This window comes from Haliotis cracherodii, unplaced genomic scaffold (genome assembly GCF_022045235.1).
Source record: "Haliotis cracherodii isolate W230 unplaced genomic scaffold, xgHalCrac1.p SCAF_22, whole genome shotgun sequence".
Lineage (NCBI taxonomy): Eukaryota > Metazoa > Mollusca > Gastropoda > Lepetellida > Haliotidae > Haliotis > Haliotis cracherodii.
This window is the reverse complement of record NW_027266278.1, coordinates 4,579,106-4,591,244: the sequence shown is the minus strand read 5'-3', so window position 1 is coordinate 4,591,244 and position 12,139 is coordinate 4,579,106. Positions and strand designations below refer to the sequence as shown.

Here is a 12,139-nt window from a genome sequence, read left to right as displayed (position 1 = left end):
AAGCAGCATATTCAAATTGATTCTTGAGATCATTATACAATTTGAAACAAAATAAGAAATAACATTAAAGCGCCCTCTTGTGACTAAACCGGAAACCAATATGGAAGTAGGAGGTTACTGTTTATTGATGTGTTGAATTACTTTCCAGCTTCGGTTGGCCATGGATAATCACAGCGTTCTGTGCTCATTACTTTGATATTAGGTGATCTTGTGAATTATAACTATGAAGCCAGCAGTTGATTTTAAAGAATGTCTGAAGGATTCCCCCAAATTCCGGTGAGTTCTGAGAAAGCAGGTGTCTATCACAAACACTATACCACAATGTCAGAGTGATGTATCGTGTAAGTGACAGATCATCAACTTCGGTGACAAATTTTTCGTCAATATTTTCTCATTCCCATTCTTTGTAACTCTTAAATATTTCTTTCTTATAACACATATGAACATTTATTTATTTATGTTATTCATTTCATACACACTGGTTATGAATCACAATGATTCATTAGTTTAGTTGTTGTTTTTTGTATGAAACCTGTTCGTGGTGCATGATTTTGAGACATGTTTTAAACATGTTAAATGTAATAAAAATAATCACTGAAATTCTGTGTTTGCTTTAAAAGACAACATATACCTAGCCACCTTCAGATAAAAAATAATGCCATATAAGTTTGATTTGCAAAATACAAATAAATGTGCCATGACACCATTTTGTCGAAAATGAAAGTTAAAATTCCAATTTCATGCATACAGAAAATTCAACCTTGTCAACACACAAATGTGTTTGAGGATAATTACAGACATATATACAAGATGTATATATCTATACATATCTATCTGTATCTTTTGGTTAATGTATTGTATAAAGATAATGTAGGAGGTAGTCTTATGAACTGATCATACCACCTTTTGCAGATGTGTTAATTTAGTGCATTCACCACTGTTTATTGCCATTATAAAGAGCAACCCTATGGATCAGCAATTGTCTGAAATTGCACCTGAAGCTCAAGGTTAATTACTTCATCCTGTTAATAGCAGGAATGTGTGATTGGATTGATAGTGATAAACATAAAGGCTACTGCCTGTCAGCATACCAGTGTGTATTGCCTGAATACTGATACATTCTCTGCCCCTTGTAACAGATTAGTGGACAGTGGTTGAGATGTATGTTGTCATGGTTGTAGAACATCAACTATTATTGATAATAATTCTGTATATTATTTTGCCATGGATAATAATTCCGTATATTATTTTGCAATGACCTCAGAAAAATCAAATTGTCTCTTTCCTGGAAGATGATAGCTAAACGTAATCAAATCAGGTGTATAAGTTAATGCCAGATGTAATAGTGTTAACATTAGAAACCCCAAAATATTTTGGAATTTATTTTTTCTATAATATTATTAAAGGCAAACTGTCTCTTACTACCAGTTTACTTGTTGATCTATTTGTATCTCTTTGAACTGTGGCGCGGTTGGGTAGCCTAGTGGTTAAAGCGTTTGCTCATCACGCCAAAGACCCAGGTTCGATTCCCTACTTGGGTACAATGTGTGAAGCCCATTGATGGTGTCTCCCGCCGTGATATTGCTGGAATGTTGCTAAAAGGGGCGTAAAACCGTACTCACTCACTCACTCACTCTTTGAACTGTGTGATGACATGAATCTTGTGACATTGATATAAATGGTCATGATTTCTGTTTTCCCTGCAGACCCTTCTGCACAATTGGTTTGGCCTTTTGATTTCTTCTGTGTCAGATTTTTCAGACTGAATTAAAGAGTACCAAGCATTTTAGAACTAAATGGGAAGTGTTGACATTTGTTGTGTAATTCGTTGTGATCAAAAACACAATGTCAAGTATAAGAAAACCCACATATTTATGCAGAATGATTAATTTATGCAGTCCTTTTTTTTAATTAGACAAATGCATCTGATAATAATTTAACCGATCTAATTAATATTCACACCCAGAGTTTTCACATTTCTGACTTCATCGTTGTTCCATTAAAAATGTTGCAGAATGTATTTCAGTTAACATCTTAACATCTAATTGCTTTTCCAGTGAAGAGACTTGTAGGGGTTCCTTAAGTCCCCAGTACATCATTCTTATTATAAGAGCTGACTAAAAATGTAATCAGAAGGTCAGGCACTCTCCATGCTGTCAGGTTCGTGGTTTGGCTGATTGTCCGCATCCTTCCCCCAATGGTGGATTGTTGCTCACGCCTTCAGTCACAGGTTTGCTTGGTCCAGACTTGATGGATAACAGGCTCCATGATAAACAACATTCACATCCTCATTAATTTCTAGGAATAATAAAACTATATTCATATTGATGCACTCACAGTAGGACATTTTAACCTTTTTATCTGACTTTTGGAATTTTTTTTAAATATCTTGAATATTATGGGTTTCAGGTCAGTTCAATTTCTAGAACACTGACTACTTGTCATGACATGACAATTTAATATTTTTAAAGGAAGTACATAATTTGAACAAATTATACAAATATTTCCATTTCATTATCATACAGAATGTGGTCAGTGCATGAGAACTAAAACATTTTCGAATTGTAGGACAGTATTGTATTTTTGTATGAAATACCCATCTTAAAACTTGTCAATTCAGACCTTGCCTGTGTCTTGTTTCTGATAGTAGCTGTTCTCTAAAGATAGTCCAGCACGATCAATATCCAGGAAATATGTGTGAAAGCTTCTAGTTTATTGACGTTTATTGACAGACATAGTTGTCATTTCCTTTACACAATAATCTATTTGAAAAGCAAATAACATAATTAGGAAAGTTTGACTGTACAACATGTCACATTCTGTGGAAAGTGAATACTAGTACTTTCCTGTAGGGCTGGGACGGGTCCAAATATACTACCCGGGTACCCACCCCTATTACCCGACCCTACCCGGGTACCTGCTGTAGGTCTTGAGAGATAGGTACAAACTGTCCGATTGTGAAAAGTTTGACCGAAGCCCTGGCAAAATGTGTTTAGATACATGTATAAAACGATCTGGTCATGCATACACTGAAGTTTACTGCATGAAGTTTCATGTTTATTCAAACATATAAAAGTCAGAAGGAATTGGTGCATTGTCAGAAAGGAAGGGGAACATTAGTGACATGTAGTGTAACCATGGAGTTTTAGATATTTTTTGTCATTAAACAATGTACCACGTGACTAACCATGGGTCCGGGTAGTCCTGTGGGTACTCGGGTCCTTCTCAGTACCCACCCGACCCGAGTTACCCATCCCAGCCCTACTTTCTTGACCACATTTATTTTCAGCTGTCACATTTTTCTTGTCCTAATGATACAATCAATGGGTTGATAGGAGTGCTCTAATGCATCAATGCTATCCCAATATCCTGAGGCTAGTGGAAATAGATTAGGACAAGTGAAATGTGATCATGGTGATGGACACTTTCCTGGTTGTCGAGATGGTTGTTGCAGTTTCTATCACTTGTTGCTGAATGTATCTTCCTACCTTGCTAGTTTTGACCCTCTTTGCCCGGGAACCTTGCATTCTGGGCATTACTGATGCATTATTGTTTCATTATTGTTGCATTACTAATGCATTACTGATGCATTACTGTTGCATTACTGATGCATTACTTATACATTACTGATGCATTACTGATACATTACTGTTGCATTACTGATACATTACTGTTGCATTACTGTTGTATTACTGTTGCATTACTGATACATTACTGATGTATTACAGATACATTACTGATGTATTACTGATGCATTACTGATACATTACTGTTGCATTACTGTTGTATTACTGATACATTACTGATGCATTACTGTTGCATTACTGATGCATTACTGTTGGTTGCATTACTGATACATTACTGTTGCATTACTGATGTATTACTGATACATAACTGATACATTACTGTTACCATACTGTTGCATTACTGATGTATTACTGTTGCATTACTGATACATTACTGTTGCATTACTGATACATTACTGATGTATTACTGTTGCATTACTGATGCATTACTGTTGCATTAGTGATGCATTACTGTTGCATTACTGATACATTACTGATGTATTACTGATGCATTACTGTTGCATTACTGATACATTACTGTTACCATACTGTTGCATTACTGATGCATTACTGATGTATTACTGTTGCATTACTGATGCATTACTGTTGCATTACTGATGCATTACTGTTGCATTACTGATGTATTACTGATGCATTACTGTTGTATTACTGATGTATTACTGTTGCATTATTGATACAATACTGTTGTATTACTGATACATTACTGTTACCATACCATGCATACTGTTGCATTACTGATGTATTACTGTTGCATTACTGATGCATTACTGTTGCATTATTGATGCATTACTAATGCATTACTGTTGCATTACTGATATATTACTGATGTATTACTGTTGCATTACTGATACATTACTGATGCATTACTGTTGCATTACTGATACATTACTGGTGCATTACTGATACATTACTGATGCATTACTGTTGCATTACTGATACATTACTGTTGCATTACTGATACATTACTGTTGCATTACGGTTGCATTACTGATACATTACTGATGCATTACTGTTGCATTACTGATGCATTACTGATGTATTACTGATGCATTACTGTTGCATTACTGATACATTACTGATGCATTACTGTTGCATTACTGATACGTTACTGTTGCATTACTGATGCATTACTGATGCATTACTGTTACATTACAGTTGCATTACTGATGCATTACTGATACATTACTGTTGGGAATGTCTAAACTACATGAATATACATGTTTCAGGGTTTTACTTGACGCACAAATGTAGAGAAAGGACAGAGAATTTTTTTACTGTGTCCTGAGCGACGCAGAATAACATTCAATGTACCTACACCTTGTCAAGAGCAGTTATGTATCAATCATGACCACTGTCCATTTATTCATTCCCTGCTCTAAAGTACATATCGAAACGTACAGTACACTACACCATATCATTACCTTACAGGACCCTCGTATTGCCTGCAAAGACCCTTAAAATTAATTATTAGGGGTCCCCTGAACCCCCACCTTTGTAAGTCAAGGTAAAACCCTGATGTTTTTCCAGACCATTTCACTGGGAATGGTACTGTCCAGATTAATAAGGTTTCAGTGTACATAGGGTACAAGGAGATTTCTTAATTGAAATGCAGAAATAAACTGTGAAATTAGCAAATGATCACATGAAATACCCAGAGCTTCAGAAGTTCAGATAACTTTTGAGCAATTGAGTTTTTACCATGTTTACTCTAGGGTTTCTATTTTAATTGGATTATTACATTTTTCATTGGGTAACCAATATTTTTTCACTCATCTGTTCATCACTCTCTTGGGTTTTTCCAAAATTAGTGAGCATTTTAAGATTTAAAAAAATGAAATAATGTTTTTGATGTATATAACTGTTCTAAATTATATTTTTGACTCGGAAAGTAAATTAGCTCGTTAGTGTGTTTCGGAAATTAGCTCCTTTGTAAGCATGCTGTAAAAAACTGAATTATGTATTTACACGAGAAATAAATTGTGAAATGAGCACAACATCATAGAATAGTTAGCAAATTATTTTAAAACATTAGGTTTATAATCACAAGCCAATACAATGAATCGTATGAGTGGCAGCAGCAAGAAGTAGTGCATTCACGCACAGCCAGAATTTGTGTCACTTTCAAATGTCAAATGTCTTGAAAGAGGTACATGCTTTGTTCTTGAATCCAGAGTGTTGTTGGAAGCTGGGAGGAATTCGACATTTTCAGATAGGTATCCTGTCCACACTTGGCAAGTAGATAAGATGCAAATCAGGTCGCGAAAGGCCTCGAATCTCCGTTGCGTTTCTCTTATATTGGTAAATGCCAACTTTCAAGAAACTGTCCAAAACGTCTCAAACAATCAAGTTAGTTATTGTCTTTGAAAGGCATTTAGGAGTGATACCTATAAGGAACCTAATTTATGGATGTCAACTTCTTTCTTATGAGGAACACAATGTTTCGGAGTATATCATCAGATGAAGGAGTAAGTATATACTCCGAAACGTTGTGTTCCTCATAATAAAGAAGTTGACATCCATAAATTCTCTGCTAAGTTGGTTATAGTGGTTAACAACCAAGGGAGGTAACTCTAAAAATAATCACACTTCCTGTTACAATCTAGCCACGATACCACGAGAGACATTTTTAGAGCATTTAGTTCATTTGCTGTCACTGAAAATAATACAAATAAAATCACAACAATCTCCACTGCCTTATAACAAGATTGTGAAGATTCCGGGTTAGAATTGTTCTGTTGCAACCCATGCTTGTCGTAAGAGGCAATTAACGGGATTGGGTGGTGAGTCTCGCTGACTTGGTTGATGTGTTATTGTAACCAAATTGTGTAGTTCGATGCTCATGACATCAATCACTGGATTGTCTGGCTCAGACTTGGTAATGTATAGACCTCTGTCAGATAGCTGGATTATTGGTGAGTGCGGCGTTAAACAACAAACAAACAAACAAACTTGACAGCAGGTTAGGGTCACTGAGGTTAGGTGCATTGCCAAGATAAAATTACAAGTAAAATGGAATAAGGAGCATGTACTACTTGACATGAAACAAATATCATTTACTGATTGAAAGTGCAATACTTCAACTTGACTGAACAATGCTAAAGATGTTCTGGGTGGGTACCCCACACTCTATGAGGGCCGTGTATTTCAGATCATGTAAGTTGGCAAACAGTTTTGTTATGGTCAATGTTGGTTGGGCAGGTTGCCTGAAACAAGGGCATTTTTGATGTGGCCTAATGGTTTTATGTGAATACTTATGCAGGGTTAAATGTTGTTGGTTGGTTGGTTTGTTGTTTTACACCACACTCAGCAATATTCCAGCTATATGGCGGCGGTCTGTAAATAATCGAGTCTGGACCAGACAGTCCAGTGATTGACATCATGAGCATCGATCCACGCAATATGGGATATGATGACATGCATCAACCAAGTCAGCGAGCCTGACCACCCGATCCCGTTAGTCGCCTTTTACGACAAGCGTGTAGATTTGTCTGTCTTACTTTGTGTATGTCTGCTATCGCTAAGTGTGACAAGGCAATGAATAAATATGATAAAATGAACAATGGAATGCCATGTGCAGTGTGGCATTGACACTCTGTAGAGGATAAGGGTTCCATGGTTAGTGCTCGGTTGTGGGTCTTCTCTGTGACTTGTAACATGATAGGTGTGTTGGGTGATTGTGTTTACAATAAATTCATGTTTTGACACCATTTGGCCTCTATGGCTATCAACAAGGTTTCCTCGTTTGGATGAGACTCCATTGGGGGTTACCGTATTCAACGTAATAAGCGCCAAGTGCGCTCTCAAAATTAGAAATAGGGGGCTCTTATTAGAATATTATTTTGGAGTTGAAAGATAAATTTTGTGGTTTATGCTGACAGCCTGAAATGTTTATATACGACAGATATATTTTTCCAGAATTTAATTGCCCATTGTTAAGGGTGCATATAACACACAAGTGCGTGTTATACGCGAATAAATAAGTCTTGTGTACATTGATCAATCGGAAGGGGTGCTAATTGGAATTGTCAATTTATTAGCAAATATTGTCGTGGGCGCTTATTGGAGCAGGGTACTTATTACGTCGAATACGGTATTATTATTTTTTATCTATTACATATGGGTGAGAAAGAAAAAAAAACTTGCAGTGTGTCATTGTATATTTTGTAAATTGCAGAAATCGGGGCCATGTAACCATGGTAACATGGTGAATTCTTGTTGAGGTTGCTGTCACAATCTTTGTTTCTTTTGGGTTTTTTAATTCAACACAAACATTCTGTTTGTCATTGTTGGCAGTTTGGAGAATATATGGAAGCGCAGATAAGTCCCCCCTTGCACAGATTACACAGAGGTTGGTTGGAGATGGTCCACAATCCTATTGTCAGGCCAGTATCAGGATGGCAATGCTGCTAGCCCTGGGTGACATTTCACACCATGCTGCTGGCCTATCGGAAACATAGTCTTGATTGAGCTTGGCATACTGACATTTATAGGTGGGATTTACTCAATGTTAAAATAGGCTGATATTCACTTCGGTTTATCAAATTCAAGTTTTGCTTGTAATTGCTGTCACTTGGATCAGATATTGAGTTTTGTTATTGTTGAGGGTAGAGTGGACCATTCTGTGGCAGACACCTTAAACAACATGCATTTGTCGAAACGTTATTTCATAAATATACATGAAACTTCTACTGCCAGGGTCATTTGATTTTGTACCCGTGAAGATCCAGGTAGAATAGGTTTTCAGCAACCCAAACTTGCCATAAAAGGCGCCTGTGCTTAACATAATCAGGTGGTCAAGTTCGCTGACTAGTTTAATGCATGTGATCTTATCCCAATTACGTAGATCGATGCTCATGACTTTAATCACTGGATTGTCTGGTCCAGACTCTGTTATTTACAGACTGCCATCATAAAGCTGTAATATTGCTGAGTGTAGCGTTAAACAACAAACAACAACCATGACAACAACATCATCTGATTTTGAAATCCTGGATGACCCAAGTGAATCTGTGTTGACCTAATTTAGTCTCATGGTCTGAGGTGCAGCAGCATACTGTACAAAGTTGTGTCCCTTTGTTGTGAGAGGATCTGCTGGATTGTCTTGGTGTCTGTTCCTTTGTCAAGAGATACATCGGCTATGACCCGTGTAACTTTGGCCTTTCCTCTCACATTGAGGGGATGTTTTTTGACAGTCTCTCGTTTAACGCCACACTCAGCAATATTCCAGCAGATTATGGCAGAATTGAAATAAACAAACCTTTACCAGACAATCCAGTGATTGATAAAATGAGCAACAATCCACACACATCAGTGTACAATGACATATATTCAACTAAGACACAAAGTCTGACCATCCGATCCATTAAGTCACCTCTTACGACCTGTAAAGGTTGCCAGGGCGGTCAGGTAGCCTTGTGGTTAAAACGTTCGCTCGTCACGCCGAAGACCCGGTGTCAATTCCTGACATGGGTACAATGTGTGAATCCCATTTCTGGTGTCCCCTGCCGTGATATTGCTGGAATTTTGCTATTAGTGGCGTAAAACCGTACTCACTCACTCACTGCAAAGGTTGCTTGGGACCTCTTCTAATCTGGAATCAAGAGGGTTCTGATTTTCTTTAATTTGGCAGAACATTTTCAAAATGAGACTAAGGAGTGAGTGAGTGAGTTGGGTTAACGCCCCTTTTAGCATTAATGTGGGCGGAAAGTCTGTGAAACCCACTAGCATGGTGCTCACAAACCTAGAAATATAATCAGGGCGAACGGGGATTGAACCCACAATCATAGGTTACTGGCGTGTGCAAGGGATGCAGCTCTGCACAGCGAAGCACGGCGCCTTAGACGACTGGGTCACCCGTGCCCCCTGAGACTACGGAAGCAAAATCTAGTGACAGTATGGCTCCGATTTGACTTCTGGTTGTGTCATTGACATTCTGAACCAGTATTTCACTCTGACACTTGACTTGCTTGAAATTCCACATCACTGGCTTTTGCCATAATTTGGTTCGAAACATTTGTCTAAAAGCCTTTTAATTTTATCAAGATCCTCACAGGGTTTAATTGTTCACTGAGGTCTAAACTGGGTGGTCAACGAAGGTGTCAACAAAAACGGTTGGAGCTTGCTTTGTAACATGCCGTATTCACTCTAAAGATTCCCTGAATGTATAAATGCTGGAAAGTGGAGCACCCGGACAAATAAATGCATGTCATGTGACCCTACTGCCCTACACAGATGAAGGGGCGGTCAGGTAGCCTAGTGGTTAAAGCATTGTCTTGTCCCGCCAAAGACCCGGGTTCAATTCCGGACATGGGTACAATGTGTGAAGGCCATTTCTGGTGTCCCCCGCCGTGATATTGCTAGAATATTGCTACAGGTGGCGTAAAACCATACTCACTCACTCACACAGATGATACTGCTTGCATTGTCAATGAAACTGACATGGCTGTGGCTCTGAGTGAGTGAGTGAGTGAGTTTGGTTTAACACGTATTTTAACAGTATTCCAGTTATATCACGACGTGTCTGCTTAATGTGGGAGGAAAGCCCGAAGTGGTGCAGGTCTCAGACGTTTACCACTTCGGTGAAACCCACGAGCACGGGTATGGTGCTGACAAACCTAGAAACATAATCAGGGCGAACGGGGATTCGAGACCACAATCATAGGTTTCTGGCGTGCTCAAGGGACGCAACTCTGCACAGCGAATCGCTGCGCCTAAGACAACTGGTCCACCCGTGCCCCCACTGTGGCTCTGAGCAGCATTCTAGAATGAACACTGCCACGAGGTAACTGAAACATTGTTCAAAGTTGATAAGCAGAACTCATTATGAGGGACAACATACAGTCAGAGGTGGTCACATTAGAGGGAACCATGGCAACAGGTTTCTATTTTTCTGTATTGATTCAACAGAACGGATGCAAAAGCCACAATCAGGAAAATAGCACTGTTTTTCTGATGAATTAGAACCATGTAACCCAACATTAATGTTATTTTCGAGATGATTAATAACGGATGCATTTTATGTGTAGTCACCGTCCTTTGCAACCAGAAGAAAACAGGGCCCTATTTCACAAAGCGATCTTAGCGCTAAGATGATCATAACTCCCATACTTTAACATAGACTTGTGACAGTCGTAGCTCTGTCATCGCTTTGTGTAACGGGGCCCTGAGTCTCCTCTGAGAGAGAGATGATGCATGCACATGTCCCCATTGTTACTGTAAAAGTATTAACCATCCTGTTTCCTGAAAACAATATTTCTTTATTCTTCAACCTAAAACGACAGACCCGGAAGTAATTTTATGCCAACAGTTGGCAACAGATATGTTCATTTTGATCTTCCCAAGCCCCTCAAAGCATGAGCCATAGCTGTTGTTTGTCCTTCAGCCAATATCCCAACATGCCCAATGATGTGATGTTACTGATAGAACCTGTCTCTCTTTCCCTAGCCTTGCTCCAAGGCTGTACTGAAAGAAAGGTCCATGGACATGATGGATGTGTAGATATTCTATCCTCCTAATAGGCAAGTCTAGATATGTGGACTGTCTCTTGGGAACAAGTGGTTCTTATTATTTGAATAATCTAGAAATTTAGATTTAAACCAATAATTATTGCCTTAGAGACTTTTGCAAGTCTACCCTTTCCCCTACTGCTAAATTCATGCTCATGCTCAAAGTTCAAAGTTTATTGTCGTGAACAATGAGAACACTGTGTGGTCATTAGTCATGATAGAAACTGAATTTAGTTGTTTAGGCAGATATCTAATTTCACTTGACATCACAGGTGCTTCAACAACAACAAAATTAGTTGTTTCTTGGAATAACTTAATGATCTTCATCATCTGCTATGCATCATCATCATTGGGGCATGGGTGGCCCAGTCATCTCACAGTTCGCTGTTCAGAGCTGCATCACCTGGACCAGTAAATGAGGCATGCTGGATACGTGTGATCGTCACAGGGTTCGAATCCCTGTTTGCCTTGATTATGTTTCTAGGTTTGTCATAACCATAGCATGCTTGTGGATTTCACCAGAGTAGTAAAGGACTCTATGGTTGGCTTTCCTCCCATCTTCCTGAGTCAAGGGAGTGAACTAACTGTAAAAGTCCATTTTCCACCCTGGCCGAACAAGGCTGTAATTTCTGGGCTCGATCGTAGCGCCACCTGTGGCGATTACAGGTTATGTCCCTTCTCTGTCCCTCCTATTGACCAATCAAATTCCACCTCTCATATCACATGCATTTGTTTCTGCATTCCAACTGTTGGTAATCATGTGACAAAGGACACAAAATTGTCTCTGTTTTGTTCAACACCATCTTCCCAAGGCAAGGATTTAACTGACTGTGAAAGTCCAGTTTCCACCCTTGCTGGAATTTCTAGGCTCGGATATAGCACCACCATTGGCTATTGTGAGTAATGTCCCTTCTATGTCCCTCCTATGGACCAATCAGATTCCATCTCTCATATTACATGCATTTGTTTCAAACAAAATGGTGGCGCCTAGTTATGACAATCAGACTGATAATCAAAATACTAATTGTATTAAAACAGGTCTTACTT

The 12,139-nt window shown here is 38.6% G+C and overlaps 1 protein-coding gene across 5 annotated transcripts in view; it reads left to right on the top strand.

The window, feature by feature from the left end:
* Positions 1-105: 105 nt before the first annotated feature.
* The window catches only part of LOC139471160 (arf-GAP with coiled-coil, ANK repeat and PH domain-containing protein 2-like), a 141,131-nt gene continuing 129,097 nt past the window's right edge, over positions 106-12,139 (top strand). For all 5 annotated transcript variants that reach the window (XM_071253431.1, XM_071253432.1, XM_071253430.1 and 2 more), the window contains exon 1: positions 106-276. In XM_071253431.1, coding sequence (XP_071109532.1) covers positions 224-276 — 53 coding nt within the window. In that variant the 5' untranslated portion in view covers positions 106-223. The remainder of the gene's footprint in view (positions 277-12,139) is intronic.